General features: G+C 38.9%; 1 protein-coding gene across 4 annotated transcripts in view; it reads left to right on the plus strand.

The window, feature by feature from the left end:
- The window catches only part of FAM210A (family with sequence similarity 210 member A), a 51,947-nt gene extending 27,465 nt beyond the window's left edge, over nt 1-24,482 (plus strand). For 3 of the 4 annotated variants that reach the window (XM_037727853.1, XM_017498510.2, XM_017498512.2), the window contains 3 exons: nt 13,287-13,784; nt 19,158-19,269; nt 23,720-24,482. In XM_037727853.1, the coding sequence (XP_037583781.1) occupies nt 13,312-13,784; nt 19,158-19,269; nt 23,720-23,953 (819 nt within the window). In that variant the 5' untranslated portion in view covers nt 13,287-13,311 and the 3' untranslated portion in view covers nt 23,954-24,482. Of the gene's footprint in view, nt 1-13,283; nt 13,785-19,157; nt 19,270-23,719 lie in introns of all 4 variants that reach the window. The other variant, XM_017498514.2, reaches the window with a different exon arrangement.
- The last annotated feature ends 36 nt before the right edge of the window (nt 24,483-24,518 follow it).

Consider the following 24,518-nt stretch of genomic DNA (forward strand, 5'->3'; position numbering starts at 1 on the left):
GCTCACTGCAACCTCTGCCTCCTGCGTTCAAGCCATTCTCCTGCCTCAGCCTCTTGAGTAGCCGGGACTACAGGCGTGTGTCACCACGCCCAGCTAATTTTTTTGTATTTTTAGTAGAGACAGGGTTTCACTCTGTTGGCCAGGATGGTCTCGATCTCTTGACCTCCTGATCTGCCCGTCTCGGCCTCCCAAAGTGCTGGGATTACAGGCGTGAGCCACTGTGCCTGGCCAGATCCCATTTTTACCTAAAATGTTGGCTTTACTCTCAGCTTCCCTTGACTAACTTAGCCAATGATTTTTTTTTTCCCCTGCCTAAACACACAAGAAAAATTAAACAGAGGGGTAGAACACAAAAATCCTTGCAAATTTTTAAAAGCCAAATTTTACACCCCCTGCAATATTACTATTTACTACCACTTTCTTTCTGACCCAGTCAGTTGTAAGACACCTCTAACTGGATCCAAACCAGTTAATTACCAGATCCAATCCAATCCTGAACTCAGTCCAATTTCTGTTGTCACTTCCAGACCCAGTTTGGATCAGAAATTTGCTCAAAGAAACTCGAAACCTCAAAACATGAATCCAGAGAGCTCTGAAATCTGAGCAAGAACTTACCATAATCCCCAGTTGCTCTGAGAGATTAAAGGACACAAATGGGTCTAGCAGGTACCTTGCTTGTTCGTTCAGCGCTCCTGGGGGTCATTAGAAGCTCTACTTTGGGTCCTACTATTGACACCATCTGTTAAAAGAAAAACTTAGGCTGAATTAAATTTAAAGGAGCTTAATTGAACAAAGAATTATTTGCAAATCAGACAGCCCCAGACTCACAGCACCAAAAAAAAGGAATATGATGTACAGAAATCAGAACGAGGTATAGAAACAGCTGGATTGCCTATGGTTGGCATTTGCCTTATTCAAACACTTAGTAGTCTATGAGTGGTTTAAGCATTGTCAGCTGCTGGGATGGACTAAGACTCAGCTACTCCTAAGTTCAATCTTGTCTACCTGTTAAGCTAGGTTACAGGTCATCTTCAAGGACTCAAATACAGAAGTACGGAGTCCTTCTCAGGCCATGTTTAGTTTGCTTTAAGAATCTAAAATCTGCCTCCCTGAGGGGTTTGGGGATGGAGATTTTAAGGCATCTGAATAAGTGATGGGCTAAAGTATGGGGGTTGTTTATTAATCGAGAACTGAGAGATGCAGTCGTCTGACAGGGTAATGAAGAACCTACATTCCCGTCCTGAGTTGGTTCCTTGGTTGGGGTCGTCAGACAATTTGGTGTCAGCCATTTTGCTGGAATTCAGGATCTGGAAAACACCTTAAGCAATTCTTAGGTTAAAAGGTCCAGTGTCAGAGATTCTGTCTATAGGAACAGCGAGGAACGGGTGGTTCAGCATGCTATGTGACTCGCAGCAGCTACAGGGATGTGGGCCAGAGTGCAACAGTGCATGCATCTTGGTCAGGGCCTAACTATAATTCTGCTTAAAACCTGGCTTGTAAGTCTTATTAACTCTGTCACAGTAGTTTCTCCAATGGAAAGCTTATCAAATTAATTGAACCCAAGGTGGATACCTGAATGTATAGCATGTTGAGAAGTATGAGTAACAACCTACTGCTTGTGATTTGCATCTGAAGTCAGGAGTCGTCTTGTGGGACTGAGCCCTTGACCTGTGGATTCTGACTATAACTCAAGTTAGACAGTGTCAGAATTAAATGGAATTATAAGACACCCAGTTGGTGTCCTCTGGAGAATTGCTTGTGTGTGAGGAAAACTCCTTCACATCTAGTCATAGAAGTATCCTATACTGAGTGTGAGACTAGAGAGAGAAAAATAATTTTTTTACCCTTAGAGTAGGATTTTGCATGGTCACCCAAATTGAATAATTACAAAAGTTTAGATGAAAGTAGAATATGAGCTTGGTTTAACAAGGTCATGGATGAGAAGATGAAGGAGGGAGCTAGAACAAATAATTATTGGTATAGCATAGTAAGTGCTAGACAATTAACTATCTCATTTATCTCATAAATGACACAGGATAAAAGAATAATTCAATTTTACTGATAAGGAGAAGGCTAAGAAAATGTTACCCCGCAGGTCTTTCCGATGCCAAAGTCTCCATTCTTATTGCAACCTGCCAGAGTGAAAAGGAAAGGATGGAAGGGAACTGTAGATTCTGAGTTTATGTCACCATTACAGATAATAACCATGGCTCGCCTTAAATTTGGATCCTCTGAAAAGATACAAAGATATAAATATGTGTAAATGAATAGGTTTATCTAGTGATTTTGGAAAGATCATTGATTTTTTTTTAAGTGGTACACTTGACCTTTAAGACTGTTCTGGAAATTAAGGAAATATTATGAACTTCCATGGGAATTCACTAGGGGGCATAATTTAATCTTTTATGAAAATTAAGAATTTAGCAGTGGCTGCATCCTTAATTCAGCTTGTTTATGTGGTTCAAATCTGAAATTAGAAAGTCACCCAAAGCAGAATAGACTGAAGGAGATGGATTATGTAGTAGAAATTACATTGGAGCCGCCAGTGCATTAGGAAGTAGGAAAGTAAGAACCCAGAAAGTACTATCAACAAACTTGGACAACCTTTTTACTTTTTCTTTTTTTAAAATTTATTTATTTTACTTTAGGTGCATACTGTATCTGGCAATTCTCCCTATGTTATCCCTCCCCAACCTCCCCTACCTCCCCACCCCCTGCTGTCTCTCCCTTACACCCCCCCAACTGCCCCCAGTGTGTGATGCTCCTCTCCCTGAGTCCATGTGTTCTCGTTGTTCAACACCCACCTATGAGTGAGAACATACGGTGTTTGGCTTTCTGTTCTTCTGTCAGTTTGCTGAGAATGATGGTTTCCAGATTCATGCAAGTCCCTATAAAGGACACAAACTCATCATTTTTTATGGCTGTGTAGTATTCCATGGGGTATATGTACCACATTTTCTTTGTCCAGTCTATCATTGATGGGCATTTGGGTTGCTTCCAGGTCCTTGCTATTGTACACAGGGCTGCAATGAACATATGTGTGCATGTGTCTTTATAGTAGACCAATTTGTAGTTCTTTGGGTATATACCTAGTATATACCCAGTAATGGGATTGCTGAGTCAAATGGAATTTCTATTTCTAGATCCTTGAGAAATCGCCACACTGTCTTCCACAATGGTTGAACTAATTTACACTCCCACCAACTGTGTAAGTGTTCCTATATCTCCACATCCTCTCCATCATCTGTTGTCTCCAGATTTTTTAATGATCGCTATTCTAACTGGCATGAGATGGTATCTCAATGTAGTTTTGATTTGCATTTCTCTAATGACCAGTGATGATGAGCATTTTTTCATGTGCTTGTTGGCCTCATACATGTCCTCTTTTGAAAAGTGTCTGTTCATATCCTTCGCCCATTTTTGAATGGGGTGGTTTGGTTTTTTCTTGTGTATCTGTTTTAGTTCTCTGTAGATTCTGGATATTAGCCCTTAGTCAGATGGGTAGATTGCAAAAATTTTTTCCCATTCTGTTGGTTGCTGATTCACTCTTAAGGATGGTTTCTTTGCTGTACAGAAGCTCTGGAGTTTAATTAGATCCCATTTGTCTATTTTGGCTTTTATTACCATTGCTTTTGGTATTTTAGTCATGAAGTCCTTGCCTATGCCTATGTCCTGAATGGTTTCGCCTAGGTTTTCTTCTAGTGTTTTTATGGTATTATGGTTTATGTTTAAATCTTGGATCCATCTGGAGTTAATTTTAGTGTAAGGTGACAGGTAGGGGTCCAGTTTCTGGTTTCTACACATTGCTAGCCAGTTTTCCCAACACCATTTATTAAACATGGAATCCTTTCCCCATTGCTTGTTTTTGCTGGGTTTGTCAAAGATCAGATGGTTGTAGATGTGTGGTGTTTCTTTTGGGGTCTCTGTTCTGTTCCATTGGTCTATGTCTCTGTGTGGTTTTTGCCAGTTCTGTGAAGAAGGTCATTGGTAGCTTGATGGGGATAGCGTTTAATCTATAGATTACTTTGGGCAGGATAGCCATTTTCACGATTCCTAACCATGAGCATGGACTGCTTCTCCATCTGTGTGTGTCCTCTCTTATTTCATTGAGCAGTGGTTTGTAGTTCTCCTTGAAGAGGTCCTTTAGATCCTTTGTTGTATTCCTAGGTATTTTATTCTCTTTGTAGCAGTTGTGAATGGGAATTTGCTCTTGATTTGGCTGTTTGTCTGTTATTGGTGTATAGGAATGCTTGTGCTCTCTGCACATTGATTTTGTATCCTGAGACTTTGCTGAAGTTATCAGTTTGAGAAGATTTTGGGCTGAGACGATGGGGTCTTCTAGATATACAATCATGTCATCTGCAAATAGAGACAGTTTGACTTCCTCCTTTCCTAATTGAATACCCTTTATTTCTTTTTCTTGCCTGATTGCTCTGGCTAGAACTTCTGATACTATGTTGAATAGCAGTGGTGAGAGAGGGCACCCTTTTCTAGTGCCTGATTTCAAAGGGAGTTCTTCCAGCTTTTGCCTGTTCAGTATGATATTGGCTGTAGGTTTGTCATATATAGCTTTTATCATTTTATGATACATTCCGTCAATACCTAGTTTATTGAGAGTTTTTTGCATGAAGAGCTGTTGAATTTTATCGAAGGCCTTCTATGCATCTGTTGAGATAATCGTGGTTTTTGTCTTTGGTTCCGTTTATGTGATGGATTACATTTATGGATTTGCGTTTGTTGAACCAGCCTTGCATCCCCGGGATGAAGCCTATGTGGTCATGATGGATAAGTTTCTTGATGTGCTGTTGCAGTCTGTTTGCCAGTATTTTATTGAGGATTTTTGTGTCGATGTTCATCATGGATAGTGGCTTGAAGTTTTCTTTTTTAGTTGAGTCTCTATCTGGTTTTGGTATCAGGATGATGTTGGTCTCGTAAAATGAGTTAGGGAGGATTCCCTCCTCTTTGTATGTCTGGTAGAATTTGGCTGTGAACCCGTCTGGACCTGTATGTTTTTTGGTTGGTAGGCTATTGATTGCTGCCTCTACCTCAGCCCTTGTTACTGGTCTATTCAGGGTTTCAACTTTCTCCTGGTTTAGTCTTGGTAGAGTACAAGTGTCTAGGAATTTATCCATTTCTTCCTGGTTTACTGGTTTGTGTGAGTAGAGCTGTTTGTAGTAATCTCTGATGGTAGTTTGCATTTCTGTGGAATCAGTGGTAATATCCCCTTTATTGTTTTTTATTGCATCTACTTGATTCTTCTCCCTTTTCTTTTTTATTAATCTGGCTAGCTTTCTATTTTGTTGATCTTTTCAAAAAACCAGCTCCTGGATTTATTGATTTTTTTTGAAGGGTTTTTTGTGTCTCTATCTCCTTCAGTTCTGCTCTGATCTTAGTTATTTCTTGTCTTCTACTAGCTTTTGAGTTTTTTTTGATCTTGCTCCTCTAGCTCTTTCAATTTTGACAATAGGGTGTTGATTTTAGATCTTTCCTTTCTTCTCTGGTGGGTATTTATTGCTATAAATTTCCCTCTGGACACTGCTTTAAAGATGTCCCGGAGAATCTGGTAAGTTGTGTCTTCATTCTGGTTGGTTTTGAAGAACATCTTTATTTCTGCCTTCATTTCATTGTTTACCCAGTCGACACTCGTAGGAACAAGTTGTTCAGTTTCCAAGTGGTTGTATGGGTTTGAGTGTGTTTGTTGATCCTGAGTTCTAGTCAGATTGCGCTGTGGTCTGATAGTTTGTTATGATTTCTGTTCTTTTTCATTTTCTGAGGAGTGATTTGCTTCCAATGATGTGGTCAATTTTAGAGTAAGTGCAATGTGTTGCAGAGAAAAATGTATATTCTATGGATTTGGGGTGGAGCGTTCTGTATATGTCTCTTAGGTCCGCTTGGTCCAGCTCTGCATTCAAGTCCTGGATATCCTTGTTAATTTTCTGTCTCGTTGATCTATATAATATTGACAGTGGAGTGTTGAAGTCTCCCACTATTATTGTGTGGGAGTGTAAATCTTGTTTCAGGTCGTTAAGAACTTGTTTTATGTATCTGGGTGTTCCTGTGTTGGGGGCGTATCTATTTAGGATAGTTAGCTCTTCTTGTTGGATTGATCCTTTTACCATTATGTAGCGTCCTTCTTTGTCTCTTTTGATCTTTGTTGGTTTGAAGTCCATTTTATCAGAGACTGGGATTGCAACCCCACTTTTTTTGTTCTCCATTTGCTTGGTAAATCGTCTTCCATCCCTTTATTTTGAGTCTATGTGTGTCTTTGTATGTGAGATGGGTTTCCTGAATACAGCACACTGATGGGTTCTGACTTTTTATCCAGTTTGCCAGTCTGTGTCTTTTGATTGGGGCGTTTTAGGCCTTTTACATTCAATGTTAATATTGTTATGTGTGAATTTGATCCTGCCATTTTGTTACTGACTGGTTTTCTTTCCCATTAGTTGACTCATTTTCTTCATTGCATTTTTGGTCTTTGCCAACTGGTTTGCTTTTGCAGTGACTGGAACTTGTTACTTTCTGTGCTTAGTGTTTCTCTCAGGAGCTCTTGTAGGGCAGGTCTGGTGGTGACAAAAATCTCTCAATAATTGCTTGTCTGCAAAGGATTTTATTTCTCCTTCACTTATGAATCGTAGTTTGGCTGGATATAAGATTCTGGGTTGAAAGTTCTTTTCTTTGAGGATGTTGAATATTGGCCCCCACTCTCTTCTGGCATGTAGGGTTTCTGCCGAGAGATCTGCTGTGAGTCTGATTGGCTTCCCTCTGTGGGTGACCTGGCCTTTCTCTCTGGCTGCCCTTAGCATTTTTCCCTTCCATTTCAACCCTGGTGAATCTGACGATTATGTGCCTTGGGGTTACTGTTCTTGAGGAATATCTTTGTGGAGTTCTCTGTATTTCTTGAATTCGAAATTTGGACTGCATTGCTAGGCTTGGGAAGCTCTCCTGGATAATATCCTTGAGCGAGTTTTCCAGCTTGGATTCATTCTCCCCATCATTTTCAGGTACACTGATCAAGCATACATTAGGTCTTTTCACATAATCCCATATTTCTTGGAGGCTGCTTCTATCTGCCTAGAATTTCTCTGCCTCCTGACCATATCATTGTATGGGAATAATTACTCTCGTCTTTGTTCTGTAACTGGGAGGATAAGCTAGTAATCAGCATTATCAGTGTGGAGTCTTTTAAAGGGCTGGTTTCTATTTATCTCCTAGGGAAGAAAGCCTATTGGAAGTTAGTGAGAGGGGTGTGATGCAAGCGAGGGAGGTTGTATTGAAGGGCGTGTTACTGGTGAAAGGTATCCAAAAGATAGCAGTGGTGAATTCGTTGGGGTCTGCAGCAGTCTCATTTCTTACCTCCTCAGAAGAAAGAATTTGACTGAGAGGCATAAGGAAGAAAAAGAGACCAAGGCAAATTTTAGAAAAGAAGTGGAAATTTATTCAAAAAGGCTTTAGAACAGGAAAGAAAGTCTGCTTAGGAGAGACCCAAGTGGGCACATGAAGGGCAAGTGCGGTGTTTGACCATGATCCTAGGACTTTATAGTCTGGCCCACTTCAGTGTCTTGCACACTTTTCCCATGATTCTTCCCTTAGGGTGGGCTGCCTGCATGTACGGTGCCCTCCTTACACTTGGGAAGTAAGCACATGCAGTGTGTTTAGGAAGTTGTATGCATGTCTATCTGAGGCTTTCTTCGCTTTTCCTCTGGAGTGTCCCTGGGAGGTCATACTCGGCCATTTTGTCTCTTAATGTGTATGCCTGGGCTCACTTGTCCAATACCTGAGATTTTATTGGAAGCCGTTTTTGCTTTCCTGGTGCCTGCATTCATTTAACACTTTAGTGCAACAGGTGTGGACCATCAGGAACTGGCCTCTCTCTGGCACCTGTTGCCAATTTATCACTTTTGGAAAGGCAATGTGATCATTGCTGAACCATCACCTGACATTCCTAGTGGGTGAGAGAGAGCCCCCTCCTGCCCCCCTGTAACAGGCGTATGACCTGAAGCTGAGCTTCCAAGGTTTCCCCGGGGTCCCATTGGCCAAGAGGAGGTCCATTCAGTCAGTTGGGAAATGACAATTTCATTTTTATATATCAGTTGATTCTTAAATGTTGAACTATCTTTGCATATCTGGATTAAATCCCACTTGGTCAGGGTGTATGATTTTCGACATTGTTGGATTTGACTTGCTAATATTTTATTGAGGATTTTTACTTTCTATGTTTATAAGAGGTATTCTGTAGTTTTCCTTTCTTGGATTATATGTAGCTGGTTTTGGTATTAGGGTACTTTTGGCCTCATGGAATGAGTAAGTCTTCTCTGCCTTTGTGTTCTGAATTGTATTTTTTCCTTAAATGTTTGGTAGAATTCACTAGTCAGATCATCTGAGCCTCATTTCATTTCTTTTTTTTTTTTTTGAAAGGTTATTAATTATTGATTCCATTTCTCTATTGAATAATAAATACAGGGTTATTGAAGTCTTTTATTTATCCTTGTGTGGGTTTTGGCCGTTTGTGTATTTTTAAGGACGTGGTCCATTTCATCTAAGTCATCAAATTTGTGTATGTCACCTTGAAACAAGCTGAAACAAAATGATTGTAAGTAGAGTTTATTTGGGCAAAGCCTGAGGATTGCAACCCAGGAGCATAGATTTAAGTTGCCCTGAATATACATACTTACTAGCAGCAGTTACAAGTGGATTTTTAAAGACAAAATATTGGGGAAGAGAAATGAACTAATAGAGTTGTTTGCCAGGAATTCTCACTGTTTTACAGAAGTAGCATTGATTAGTTATTGGCTATACATTGTTAAGCTATAGATTGTGAATTATAGCATTATTAGGTTAATTCATAGCTACTTATGGCAATAACAGTTTCAAGAGGTGAATGCACAGTTGAGAGGAAGTGGGCTGGTGAGGAGAGGTAAGTAAGGTGTGATTTCGGTCTCATTTTAATGTCTCTTTGGTCCTGATAATTATAAAAACTCATATTCCTCAGATAAGATCATTTCTTTGCTCACAAGCTTAGAGTTAAAATTATTCATGATATTCCTTTTTTTTTTAATTGTCTGTGGGATCAGTAGTTATTTCTAATATTGGTCATTTGTTTTCTCTCTCAGTTATCCTGGCTAGAGATATATCAGTTTTACTGATTTTTTTCCCCAAAAGAGCTAGGTTTCGGTTTTGTTGATATTTTTTGTTTCCCTTTTCTCTTGTTTGCATTCTGCTCTGATCTTTATTGTTTCTTTCTGCTTGCTTCGTTCCTCTATTTTCTTGAGGAGGTAGCTTATTGAGTTTAGATCTTCTTTTCTAATAATGTGCATTCTTCCTGTCAGCTTTTGATGAAAGAGTAAAACTCTGAAATGTTTAAAGAGGTCTATTTTGAACCAGATATGAGTGACCAAGGTGCAAGGCAGTCTCAAGAAGTTCTGAGAACATATGCCTAAGGTGGTTGGGTTACAGCTTGGCTTTAAACGTTTTGGGGAGACATAAGACATCAGTTGGTATTATGAAGGGTATACATTGGTTTGGTCTGAAAAGCCAGGACAATTCAAAGTGGGAGTTTATGGGTCATAACTGGATTAAAAGATTTTCTGGTTGGCAATTGGTTGGAAGAGTTACTATATAAAGACCTGAAATCAATGGAAAAGAGCATCTGGATTAAGATAAAGGGTTGTGGATACCAAGGTTCTTAATACATAGATCAAGTCTCAAAGATGGCTGCCCTTAGAGACGTTAGATTGCAAATGTTTCCTATTTGGACCTTTTAAAAGGTGCTAGACTCAGTTAATCACTTCAGGATTGTGAGGAACTGGAGGCAGGGATCTGGTTATGTTAATAGAGTCTTTAAAAATTCAGTTTTTCTCCACCAAGAAAATGGCTTTGCCGGATCATTTCAAAATATGACAAACATATTTTGGGGTAAAATATTCTGATTTCCTTCTTTATCTGTAATGTGATGTTATGCCAGAGACAAGTTGGAAAGTAGCCATTTATATAGGGTTAAATAAAACCCCTCTGATGAAATTTCATGGTTTGTAGGGTGTGACTCCCCAGATACCTTAGATGGGAATTTGGGTAAAAGGAAAAAGGACAAAGTTTAGTCCTCAAAGCACTGCTTTGCCGCATTGCACAGATTTTGTTAAGCTGTATTTTTTTCAATTACTTCAAAATATTTTTAAATTTATTTTTAGACATTTGAAGATTTTTTTTTTTTTTGAGAAGTGTGCTGTTTAATTTCCACATAATTGGAGGGCGGGTGGAAGTTCCCAGCTCTCTTTATGTTAATGATTTCTAGTTTACTTCTATAGTAATTTGAGAACATAACCTTGCATAATTTTCATTTTTTGCAATTTGTTACAGTATATTTAATGGCCCACCATGGGGTCTGCTTGTTGAATGTTCCATGTGAACTTGAGTGGAATGTGTATTCTGCTGATGTTGAATGGAATATTCTGTAAATGTCAATTCGATCAAATTGGTTAACATTGTTGTTTAGTTTAACTATATCCTTACTGACATTCTGCCTGCTGGGCTTATCAAGGTGGCTGACTGGAGTATTGACGTCTCTAAGTGAACTTCTTTTCTCCTTTCTGTTCTGTCAATTTTCACCTCATTTATTTTGATCTTCTCTTGTTAGGTATATACATTTTTAAGATTGTTATGTCTTCATGTCTTCATTATCATTGTTATAAAATGCCCCTCTTTAACAATGAAAGAATGTTTGCAGTCTGCTTTGTCTGAAATTAATCTCCAATATCACTTTTTTTTTTTTTTTTTTTTTTTTTNCTTGATTGACTCTTGCCTGACATCTGGGAACTTGGCTTGTGAAAAGTTCCTCAAAACAACATGAAAAGTCTCCTATACAAGGCTGTTTGGCCCACTTGAGGCACTGAATAACTGCTTCCTTCAGAGTCCGACATTTTGGTAGTTGCCAGGCAGAGAGTGCCTTTTAGGACTAGCCCCCAATAAATACCCTAAACTCTGAGTCTCAAATGGGACACACACATGCACATACCCCACACACATGTATAAACACACATTGAATTAATATTGTTATTGCCAACTTTATTTAGAACCACAGGATTCATTCCATTCTTCTCTGCTTGCTCTTTGGTGACTTCTTTCTCTGACAGTGAGAAAGCTGGCTTCCATTAGCTACAATTTATTTACTTATTTGTTCAGCCTTAGTATACATGTAAAGTAGTTCCAGAACTGCTAACTCATACCCCTACCTGAAACATAGTGACCAATTAAAGAAAAGCATTTATGCACAGTTGATTTTGCTTTAGCCTTACAGCATCCAGTTAAAACACATTCCCAAAGTTACTTAGGTCAGCTTCTTTTTCCCCAGCCATTTTAGTCAGGTTATGTCATATATTTGTAACACAGATTTGTTAGTCTGGATTCCACTGGAATCTCCCCATATCCTGGTTGATTTTTTTAAAAATTGTATACAGTAAATTTCACTTAGGTTTATAATATATTATATCTTAGTTAGAATAAATGTACCTTCTGTGAGTGCTGACAAATGCAGTCATGTTTCTACCACCACAGTATTTTGCAAAACTGTTTTATTACCCTAAAAATGTCTTGTGTGGCCCCTTTGCAGTCAACCTCTTCTCAACACATGGCAACCACTGATCTGGGTTATCTGTCTCTATAGCTTTTTTTTTTTTAAAAAAAAAAAAAAAAAAGACAGTTTTGCTGTATGGTCAGGCTGGAATGGAGTAGCTGTTCACAGGTGCACTGTAGCCTCAAGTGTCCTCCCATGTGAGCGTCCCGAGTAGCTGAAGCCACAAGCCCAACCCACTGTGCCTGGCTGTCTTGTAAATCTTTGTTCTATGCTGATGCCAGATCAGATAGTGAGACATCACTGTATACTTTTTTTTTCTCTCCACTATTAATATGGAGGGAAAAAGAAGATAAGTACCAGACTCTCTCTTCTCACCATTCAATAATATAAGTGATTTATAACTTGATAACTTAGTCCAAAGGCATTATAGTATAAATAGTAATATCAACTATTCATCAGATCTTAACATTTTCATAACTAACACAATGCTCATTAGTTTACAGAAGCATCTTTACATCAGAAATTTTGTGTAATTTCTGGTAACAGAAGTTACCTGTGAAGTAATCTTCATTTTACTAGTGGACCTGGGCTTGGAGTCTGAAAGGGAATTATGTGGAATTATGTCCCCAAAGCATCAGATCCCAGATCTTATTTTTTCACCCACTATACTACACTACTTCTTTATAGAATAAGAGGCCTCAAAACATTCCCCATGCTGGACTGGTTTACCATATCAAATTTAGATGGTGTGTTTCATGAGATTTTATTTTCTCTTTTCTGTCCTTTTTTTTTAATTTTTTCCTTTTTCTAACACAGATAACGGGAAACAATCTTTTCCTTTCCTTCCTTTTCCCTTTCTCCTCCCCTTTCTTCCCCTCTCCCTCCCCTTGATGGCATGTCGCTCCGTCATTCTGTCGCCTGTTCGTTCCCCGTTCCCCTTTCCTTTCCTTTCCTTGATGGCATCTCTCTCTGTCACCCTTGATGGCATCTCACTCTGTCACCCAGGCTGGAGTGCAGTGGCACAATCTCAGCTCACTGTAACCTCCACCTACTGGGTTCAAGTGATTCTCATGCCTCAGCCTCCTGAGTAGCTGGGAGTACAGGCACATGCCACTGTGCCTGGCCAATTTTTGTATTTGTAGTAGAGACAGGGTTTTGCTATGTTGGCCAGGCTAATCTCGAACTCCTGACCTCGAGTGATCTGCCTGCCTCAGACTCCCAAAGTACTGGGACTACAGGTGTGAGCCACTGCACCTGACATATTTATTTCATTAATTTTTCTGAGATGAAGTCTTGCTTTGTTACCCAGGTTGGAGGACAGTGGCACGATATCAGATCACTGCAACCTCTGCTTCCCGGGTTCAAGTAGTTCTTCTGCCTCAACCTCACCCACCACCATGCCTGGCTAATTTTCGTATTTTTAGTGGAGATGGGGTTTCGCCATGTTAGCCAGGCTGGTCTTGAACTCCTGACCTCAGATGATTCAACCGCCTTGGCCTCCCAAAAGGCTGGGATTACAGTTGTGAACCACCGTGCCTGGCCTTTATGAGATTTTAAAATTACACTGTGCTTAAACTGTATACCCTAATATCAATTTCTGTGGATTATGTAGCAATGTCTGTCTTTTTACTTCCTAAAAATGATTGATTTTCAAATGAATTGATTTAAAATGGAAACCTAAGTATTATCTAATTTTTTAAAAAATTTGTCTTTGTAGAAGCTGAAACCTATCAACACTCTTCAAAATGCAATGGAATGTGCCACGGATTGTATCTCAACTGGCACGCAGGACATGCTTGGAACTACATAAAGCTGGTCTTTTTGGACACTGTCAAAATGTAAAGAGACCTTTACTTTTGTGCAATGCTGAATCCAAAGTGGTTTTGGTGCAAGGTCCTCAAAAACAATGGTTGCATTTATCTGCTGCCCAGTGTGTTGCAAAGGAAAGGAGGCCATTGGATGCTCATCCGCCCCAACCACCAGTCCTTCACCATAACCAAGGGAAGCAGTGTGTTTCATCCAGGAGGGATTTTTCATCCCGTGGCACAGCGCACGGAACTCCGGAAAAAAAGGAAGAGCCTGATCCTTTACAAGACAAATCTATTAGTCTTTATCAACGATTCAAGAAAACATTTAGACAGTATGGAAAAGTTTTGATTCCGGTGCATCTAATAACTTCTGGTGTTTGGTTTGGAACATTTTATTATGCAGCCTTGAAGTAAGTTTTTGCTTAGTTGAATGCCTTTCCCTATCTTTTAAATTGTACTAATGATAGCTTTAGGTTTTTTTTTTTAGACAGAGTTTTGCTCTTGTTGCCCAGGCTGGAGTGCTATGGCATGATCTCGGCTCACCAAAACCACCGCCTCCCAGGTTCAAGCAATCCTCCTGCCTCAGCCTCCCGAGCTGCTGGGATTATAGGCATGCATCACCATGCCTGGCTAATTTTTTGTATTTTTAGTAGACAGGGGGTTTCTCCATGTTGGTCAAGCTGGTCTTGAACTCCCGACCTCAGGTGATCAGCCTGCCTCTGCCTCCCAAAGTGCTGGGATTACAGGCATGAGTCCCTGTGCCCAGCCCAGATAGCCTTAGATTTAAAGATTTTTAAATGCTTTAATGTTTTTCATCAATGGAGGATAACTACTTTTCATTGCTTTTTTCACATTTTAATAATAATAGCTAACATTTGCTTACTGTTTGGAGCACGCATCTGGAGAAATTTTTAACTGTTGTCTAATCTTCCCAGCAACCATATAAAGCAAGTTACACAATTACACCCATTTTATGAATGAGAAAACAGATTAGGCAAGGAGAAGTAAAAATAGTTCAGCTTTTCCCAAAATAACTCAGCGGGTAAGAGGTGGTGCCTGGACTAAAAACGCAGTTAGGTGTGTGTTATCTCAAAGCACACACTCCTGTATGCAGATTTCATCCTGGCATTCAGGAGACCACAGACATAAAATGATCAAATTTCAGAAATGGCGGCAGCATGACTCCACAATTATATATTTCTTAGAATGTTCATAAATGTGAAAAGATACCTATTTTGCATTTGTATGGTTTTGGTGGGAGATTCAGAATATTGTGCTAAAGCTTGGCTACTAATCTGTTTGCACTGGTATTATGCAAGTCCAGTAAGTGTCAAAGGAAGGTCTTTTGTTCTTTTCAGAAGTGAAACTTGCAGGTCGAACCTCCCAGTGTTTTGAAACATACAAATTTAAATGCATCTCCCTTGTTAATACTGTGCCTTTCCCTTAAGGTAAGTTATTTGCTTCATACTGCTTTAGGCGCAGGACTGCTGATTTCCCATTTCTGCCACTAGTCGGCCAAGTGCCCATTCCTCAGTGTCCCGGTGTGCATGAAGGACTTAGACACTTCAGTACTCGCCTGATGGATTGAGAATTATTTTATACTTTCCAGAGTTGGGCGATTTTCAGTGCTTGATTGTATTTAACAGCCTGACATTGAGACATTAACAAAATACGGTTAGTGTTGTACATAAAGCTCACTCCTTAGAAGCACCCTGTTGCAGACTAAGTTATACCTCTTCCAAGAAGGTGGGATAGAAACTCCTTATTTTGGGGAAACAGGATCACGTAGATTTCTAGACAAAATTTCTAAAAGAATTTTTTTTTCACCTTGTGTAATTGATGCTGTTCTGTTTCACTTTATATCTTTACATTTACATTCCTGTTATTCAATTATATCCTTCTTCGTTGCATATCATTTTGTTTAAGAATTGTATCTTTCCTTGCAGAAGAGTCTTATGTGTATATTTTATGGAATTGTTTCTTTGTTTATTAATGACATTTTTGGACATATTTAATATTTATAGAAATCTTTAAAACTGCTGTTAGTTTTTTAACAGAACATAAAGTTACCATTTTGATCAAAAGTTATTATAGGCATTCAGTTCTGCTTTGTAATGAATAGATTTCCACATATTAAATTTTCTTTTTTGAGACATGGAGGATTCTTATGATTCAGTCTGTGAAAGATGACATGAAAAATACTTGTTTCCTTTGCCCTTGTCAGGTTGCCCATAAGGCAAGGCATTCAGCCTCCTGGCTGGCCTTAAAGGGAGAAATTCAAGCTTTTAATTAATTGAATATGAGATTCTCATTTGGGCTATTAAGAAGAATACTTTTGTTCCTTTTACTTTTTCTTATTCTTTTTGGTAAAAGTTCTGTAACTAAAAAAGTAGACCCATAATAATGCTGTGTGGCAGCTAAAGCAATTGTGGGTGATATTGTGTCAGCCCCTGTGAAATGCAACTTTCTTAGTTTTATCTTCCCCCTTCTTTTTTTTTTTTTTTCAGAATGCTTATATGTAAACATCGTGGTACAGCTAGCTATCAACTTTAAAATTATACCCTTCCTCATTACACCTTGCTTTGGGGCTGTTAGCATGGGAATCTGGTTGCCAGAGCACCACTACTGCCCTCCATAACCACTGAGTCAATTCTGTGATAGCATCACATAGCGAATTTATAATGGGCAGGATGGGTTGCTTTCCAGAACAGTCCTTCTTAAAGTTTTTATTAGATCCTTCAAAAATTGAAAGTTGATTTGTTCCTAAACGAAGATCTTAATCACAAGTAATGCTTAAGAAAGCCGAACTCATGAATGAAGGAAAAAGGAATTTGAATATTTTCACTGTAGGATGATTGTATTGTAAAAATGAAGTTGATTATACTAAATACAGATTTTCAATTCACCTGACAAGAGTCTATATTTTAGTGTTGTTTGTTTTAGGTGGAAAAAGTTCTGTGTTATTTGTTTGTTGCCTACTTACTATTAAAAGAAAGGGAGAAAAATAGTTTGTAGCTGGAAAGATGAGCATTTGACATCATGCTACATTACTGACCAGTGTTTGTCTTAGTTACTCTGACAGCTCGCATTACTGCCTTTCTAGACACCCTAGAGCAAAATGTCATTCTATATTTAGTTAACACAGTGATGAAGTTCTTGGGCTTTTGAAATACTTTATTTCAGGGAGTTCTAAATTGTGCGTGCTAATAGATTTTATTTTAAACCAAGCTTCGTTGCTGTTCCTATCTGGCAAAGCCTTGCAGAGATCTGATGTCTTCTGTCTAGAAGTGCTTTGTTTGATCAAATGTGACTCACCAATGATGGTGTGGTCCATGCATTTAGATGCCTTGTGTTTGAGACCTCAAGTTCCTAAAATTACAAACTCACTCTGAGGCAAACCCCTGATTGATTTCTACTGTACTTTATCCAGACGGTGAATATACTTTTCCTTTGTGTGTTTCTTCATCTGTGGAAACAGTTGTAAAGCTGGCAATTTTTGAAGCACAGATTCTTGGCTGACCGTGGGCACTTCAAAGTAGAACGTGACAAACAGTGGATGTTTGTTTGAATCAGACCCTCATTAGTACTTCACATTCAGTAATTCCAGAGGAAATGGAAGTTATTTTTAAGAAAAGTCATCAATTCAACAGTTTAGAAATAAGTGGAACTAGATGCTTGCTTCATCTGACAAAAGATGCATGCCAGCGATGACACAGCTTGTGCTTGATGTCTCAGTCCATTGTTGTATGACCTTTTATTTTTAATTTTTTATACAGACAAGGTCTTGCTGTGTTGCCCAGGCTAGTCTGGAACTCCAGGGCTTAAGCGGTATACCCATTTCACCTCCCAAAGTATTGTTATCTGATCTTTGTGATAAATGGTGGTGATGGTGGTTTTAATAACTCACTTTCATATTTGGCCAAATGTTTTTTTTTCCTTCATGATTGCTGCTAAATATATAGATTTAATATACTGGGCTTAATTGGAATTAGGAAATAATGGAATAATTTCGTAATTGGATTGGTACTAGAAGACATAATTAGCATGTTATGGCAGGATGTTACCATGCATAGTTATTTTAGTGGCTTGATTAAATTCATTGAGTAATGGCTATGCTGTTAAACCTTTTTTTAATGAGATTTAGTTGCTATCTAGAAAGAGATTTGAAAAATAATTGAAACTGGAGATAGAAGAAAGAATGAAGATAGAAATGAGATTGGACTCATAGTTTATTTTTTAATTTATCTCTTTAAAGTTTCCTTAAGTTGTTCTGGTTTCCTCTGACTTCTGATAATAAGTAATTTTAATAGTCCTTTACTGAGGATGATCAGCCATATCTGTTAAGGTTGCTCCCTGACTGTGTAGTATTATGGTGAAGTCACAGACTGGGACATCTTTTCCCTAGTTAATATTAAAAATAAAGAGTTTACAGAATGGATCCAGGCAATGCTCTTTCTTAATGACATAAGAAAAGCTGCTTTTACAGTGAAGGTCTCTTATGGATCCTTGCCTTCACCAAGAGGCAAACTCTGTAATACCAAGGATAGGACAGACTGGCCTTATGTGCCCCCTATTGTGATGTGGTAGATGGACAGTATCCACTCTGTCGTTTTCCTGTGGGAAAATACTTAACCTGAATCTCATCTTGAGGAAACAATCAGACAAACTCAAGTTGAGAGATGTCCTACCAAGCAGCGGGTCTAGATGCTTCACAAATCTCAATGTCAAGAAAGACTACCTGCCCTCCTCCACCATAGAGTGCTGAGAAGTACTTCTAGAGAAAAGGAGACTAGAGAGGCAGGAAAAATAGCCATAAGGGAAACACTGGGACAATCTAGGAAACTGTAATCTAGATGTATGTTATAAATGTTGCATTTATGTAGGCGAATGTCCTCCTTCCGATTTAGGGGTAAAGAGTTACAATGTCCATGAGAGCAACAGCCATTGTGGCAAAATGTTAATAATAGGATACTGGAAATAAAGAGGTTGCGACTCAGGAATGTCAATAATCCGGAAACTGGAAATAAAGAAGCCAGGGATGTGGAATGTTGATAATCGGGAAACTGGAAATAAAGAAGCCAGGGATGGGGAACGTTGATAATCAGGAAACTGGAAATAAGTCGTGGCTCAGGTTGGAGACTTCTCTGCCTCTCCTCCCTCCAGAAATTTGTCATAATGTATAGTAATTGCTGCTTCACCTGCCTTGTCTGTTAATAGAATGGAAGCATCCTTTAAGAGTAATTGAAGTTTTCATCAAACCCATAGTGTCATATATTTTTTTGCATAATAACACATTCTCATAATAATAAGTGATGTTAAAATACCTCTTACATTTATAATGCAATTTTACACAAAATTACATGTAATTTTAAAGGTAAAAATCTTAGACCTTAAAATGTGAGTTGGAGGAATCTAAGGTTGAGGAAACTAAGACCAGGCAAATGATTCTCATCCTTTCTCATAGTTTACTTAAAGCTGTCAATTTTACTCTAATAAATGCTTCTATTTTTCTAAACATACTAACTGGGTTGCCCAAGTGCAGAAGCAAATAGAAGTAGGCAGTAAGATACCACATGATGTGATATGTGTGTGCATGTTGCATATTGTACATCAAGTAAGATGTTCTCTTAGGGTGAAGCTAAAGGGCTTGATAATGCACAATCAGCATGTAAGCAAAATGTAATTAATAAAATTATAGTGTGGTTTTGGTATTTTCAGATAAGTTTGGAAAATAGCTTTAAGTTTATGTATATGAAAATAACCTTTTTTTTTTTTCTTCGTAGAGGAGTGAATCTCGTTCCTTTTCTAGAACTCATTGGGTTACCTGACAGTGTGGTAAACATCCTGAAAAACTCCCAGAGTGTAAATGCACTGACAGCGTATGCCATGTTTAAGGTGGGTACTTTTACAAACCCATTGCTCCTCAGACCTCACCAGTGACCTACTCACTTCCCTATGAGACTCCATGTTAGCTCCCAATCTTGTTTTGTAACTTAAAACATTGTATTTCATCTCTGATGTGTCTGGTGACTAATGTAAAATAACAGAATTTTAAAGTGGAAGTAAAATGTTTTACTTTTTAGGTTTTAGGAAGAAATGTCTTAAAAATTGGTAGATCATTCATAACTTGCTGTGATCAGATAATTGGTAGGCTTTTGTGTTTTTCCATGGTAGGGGTCATCTGTTTGACATTGCTCCTATTGATAAATGGAGATAGGATTATTTTAAGACATAATTATATTTGTTTTTCCTTATTCAGTGATCTGCGTGCCACCTGACTTGTCAGCAAAATTTAGCATTTATTTTACTGTTTATAATAGTTCATCTTTTCTTAGCAAGTAAAATAGGTTTAATCCAAATTGTCTTATGTCTTACATAATAAACTGTTTTTTGTTAGATCTTAACCCAACATATGTTTTATTTTACAAGTTGAAATCTTTATATTCTCTGGATTCAGACATCATCTTGATAGCTTCTATGCCTGTGTGTTTTTATTTTGGAAGGGAAGATTTCACTGTAAATTGTGGAATTTAGCCATATTAATATCATTCTCTGAATTGACCAATATTTATGAGGGTCTACGAAACTTTTACCTAGGAAAGTTGAAAACGCTTAGAAACTAGATGTTATTTTATTTTACTTCTGTTTTATAAGAATATCTAAGAATTACAGTTTTATTGCATTACTCAAAAGTAGCATTGTTTTATCCTGTCATCCTTATTAGCATCCTCTGAAATTTTGGTAGATTTCCTCTTTTATTATAATTTTGATGAGAGAGCTAACAGTTAATGTTGAGTTTTTCTACATTAAAGTATATTAAATTAATTATCAAGTTTCTAGTTATGGTAGGTATAATTTTAACTCGAATAAGTCAAACTACCATGATAATGTATACCTCCCCTAATTTAATTGCTTTTATCCCACTCCCATAGCATAACAGTTGATAGCACAGTCTGTGCTAGGTGTTGTTTGTTTTCTTTATTTGATTAGGAGCTCCCAGGAATTCAGAATCATGTCTTCTTTCTTGTTTTTTCACTGCGCCTGGTATTGTGTTCTGTAGGTGAATACAATGTTTGTAGAGTTGGGATTGGAAATGAAGCTGTAGGCTTCATGGTAGGGAGATGAGTGCCAGTGGTGTTTTCCCCCCTCTACTCCTCTGTAGTGTAGGAGATACGGAGGGGATTCTCCTGTATATTATCTGTAACCCACAGTTTCTCAAATAGAACAACAAACACAGACTTACTGCTTCATCAAGACAAAGCCCCAAAATGAAGTATAGCATGAATGGTCTGGTGGCAGTTGGCTGCAGGATGTATGCACTCACTACCTCATAATCTCTTTGAAATACGCCCAAGTACCATTCTAGGTACTGGGAATAAGCTAATCAAAGAAGACAGTGAAAAATACCTGCCTTGTGTAGCTGATAGTGTAGAGAATGGTGGTGGGGTGGGGAGACAAGACAAAGTTAAAAACGTGTGTGCACACAAAGTATGTGTATGTAGATGATGGTAAGTGCTAAGAAAGGAAACCAGGGACGGGGGTGTGTTTGTGGTATTTATTTGTTTTTCAATGGGAGATGGCATACCTTGCTGAGAAGGTGAGAGAGTTGCTTCTCCAAGGGGGAGGAGCATTCCAAACAGAAAACTCCAACGGCAAGGTCCTGAGGCTTCAGGATTCCAGGAGAATTTCAGGGATCTGGGGAAGCCGGTGTGGCTAGAGTTGGTGAACAGGGTAGAGAATGGCCTGTCATCATATCAGGGCAGTCTTATAGGCCCTAACAAGGACTTCAGCTTTCACTCTGAGGACATGGAAAGCCATTGGACAATTTTAAGCATCCTGCCTCTGTTCCATCAGAATTACTTTGGCTGCTATATTAACAGACCATGGCAGGACCAGGGGAAAAGCCAAGGGACCTTGTGTGAGGTGCTTACAGTATTTGAGGTGAGAGGCAGTAATGGCCAGAACCCAAGTGGTAGCAGGAAGTAGCTGGATTCTGGATATGTTTTAAAGTCATGGCTGCTGCTGTTTTCTGATGATTTGGATGTAAATTATGGAAAAGGAAGAGGAGTTGAAGCTTTCTTGTAATTTTTTGGCCTGAGCAACTGGAGGAATTGAATTGCCATTTTCTGAGATGAGGAAGACTTTGAGAGGAGCAGGTTTGAAGTAGGACAGTTGAAGATCGAGGGTCAGTTTTGAACATGCCACCCATTGACATTTCGGCTGACTATGGACTGCATAGACAGTGATGGTCCCATAGGTCCCATGTTTTACAAATATCGTATTTTTACAATACCTTTTCCATATTTTAGATAGGTTAGGTATACAAATGCCCTAGTCTTATAATTGCCTGCAGTATCCGGCACAGTAGCGTACTGTACAGGTTTGTAGCCTAGGAGCAATAGGCTATACCTTATAGCCTGAGTGTGCAGAAGACTATACCATCTAGGTTTGTCTAAGTACACTCTGTGATGTTTCACACAACAAAATCACCTAATGACCCATTTCTCAGAACGTATCCCTATTAAGTGACTCATGTCTGCATTAAGTTTTGAGATCCTATTAGACACGCAAGTGGAGGTAGTTGTAGATACTGGAATTCAGGGAAAAGGTTCAGCCTGGAGATTAAAGTTAAGAATCATCAATGTGTAGATGGCACTAAAGACAACTAAGAGAGTGAGATAGGTGGAGAAAATAAGAGGTCCGGGGATTGATTGTTGTCACACCATGTTCAGAGGTGGGTGAATGGGGAGGAATTGGCAAAAATGAGAAGCTGCCATGAACTAGAAGGAACTCTCCAGCAAATTGAGGACCTGGAGCCAAGTGAAAGCTGTCTCAGGCAGTTCCACTGGTCCAGGAGCTGATTCCAAATTGACAGCTGGATTTAGTTTTGTAGAGGTCACTGTGACTTTGAAAGCAGTTTTGGTGAAGAGGTAGGAGTAAAAGCTTGCTTAATGTGAGTTTAGGAGAGAAATTAGAGATAAAGCAGACAGCTCTTTCAGAGTTTTGTTATACAGCATACCTATGGGTTTGGTTTTGTTTTGTTTGAGAATGGGTCTTGCCCTGTTTCCCAGGCTGGAGTACAATGATGCAATCACGGCTCCCTGCAGTCTTGAACTCCCAGACTTGAGCAGTCTTCCTGCATCAGCCCCCAAGTAGCTGGGACTACAGACACATGCCACAACTCCCAGCTAATTTTTCTTTTCTTTTATTAGAGATGGCAGGGTCTCATTATATTGCCCAGACTAGTCTGGAACGTCTCAGCTCAAGTAATCCTCCTGCCTCAGCCTCCCAAAGCGCTGGGATTATAGGTGTGAGCTATTGTACCTGCCAATGCCTATGATTTTTTTTTTTTTTTTTTTTTTTTTTTTTGAGGTGTAGTTTCACTCGTCACCCAGGCTGGAGCAAGTGGTGCGATCCAGCTCACTGCAGCCTTTGCCTCCCAGGTTCAAGGGATTCTTCTGCTTCAGCCTCTCAAGTACAGTAACTGGGATTACAGGTGCCCATCACCACAGCTGGCTAATTTTTGTATTTTTAGTAGAGACTGGATTTCACCATGGCCAGGCTGGTCTTGAATTCCTAAACTCAGGTGATCCACCCACCTCAGCCTCCCGAAGTGCTGGGATTACAGGCATGAGCCACTGTGTCCTGCCTGATTTTTGACTCAGAATGTGATGCAGCCTTTTTGCTTTTATGGTTCTCTTTGACTAGTCATCTGCTATTTAGTATTGGTCCTCAAAGCTCTGATTAACATTAAACCTGTGCATGTCTGCGGCAGGTGTGCCATTTTACCACTTTTGGCCTCATGTAAATGACTAACTAGGATTTGAGACTCAGGGTAGATTGTGATGAGAAGGTAGCATAAGTCTGGAAAAGTCAAAGGACGGGATTTTGAAGTGAAGCTAACCTAAATCCAGCAGAGAGTGGATTCACGCTCTGCCTCTCCCCATTTGAAGATGTTCAGTTCTAGTTCAGCTCCAGATAGAAAGCATTGGCAGGATGGCAGGGGTTTTAAGGAATAGAAACATGTGCTGCTTTGTTATTGTTAATGATACTGAGCCCTCTTTCTGATTTCCAGGTTGATCTGCCCCACAGGTTTACTAGCCTTTGATTAGGGACATCAGTGCTATGATTCTGTTATCTGGGTCAGGATTGTGTAGGGGACAAACGTTCATAAAATGAGTTTACAGAAGTGTCTCTTGTTAGGGAAAACCATATAGGATGTTACTACGTTAGCTTTGTGATTAGCTGATTGGTTATTACAAATAATTTTAATTTTAGCTTGTCTTTGCTTAAGATGGCAGTAATAAACAGGTTTTGATTTGCCTCTGTTTGCTTTTTGCTTAAGATTGCAACACCTGCCCGGTATACCGTGACTTTGGGAGGAACATCCTTCACTGTGAAGTATCTGCACAGTCATGGCTACATGTCCACACCGCCACCTGTCAAGGAGTATCTGCAGGACAGGATGGAAGAGACAAAGGAGCTTATCACAGAGAAAATGGAAGAAACAAAAGATAGACTCACTGAAAAGTTACAAGAAACCAAAGAAAAAGTTTCCTTTAAGAAAAAAGTAGAATAAGTGCCTTATATAACAGTATAGAAAAATTCCTGCACTTTAACCCTTTGGAAACTATGGGCAAAGATACATGTCTGATTTTTTTTTTTTTTTTCTTTTTTTGGTTAGTTACAGAAATATACTAGTTCTCTGAGGGTTAAAGAAGTAAAATATCTTTAAAGTTAAATATCGCTAGAAAAATCAGTGTTTTTATAAGGAAAGAAATGAACCCAATATAAGAATTTCCCATCAATAACAGTATTAAGCAGTAGATAATGTCTTAGAAGTCAGACTTCTTTTTCAAGGTCTTCAGAAGCACACTTGATTTCAGTTTTGTTGCAGCTGTAATTTATGCATACTAGGCAGTTGACTCCTTGAATAACCAATGTGACCCATAAAACAGGCTGTTAATCTTTTTATGTTATTCATTAAGGTTTTAACTGTATTCAATATGTAATTTGGAGACAAACTACCATCATCAAAACTGCCTGTGAATAAGAGGGTGTTTAGTCTTTCTATAAAAACAGAATAGACTTTAGGAGGCCGAGGCGGGTGGATCACGAGGTCAAGAGATCGAGACCATCCTGGT

The sequence above is a fragment of the Cebus imitator genome, unplaced genomic scaffold (assembly GCF_001604975.1).
Source record: "Cebus imitator isolate Cc_AM_T3 unplaced genomic scaffold, Cebus_imitator-1.0 Scaffold242, whole genome shotgun sequence".
Taxonomy (NCBI): domain Eukaryota; kingdom Metazoa; phylum Chordata; class Mammalia; order Primates; family Cebidae; genus Cebus; species Cebus imitator.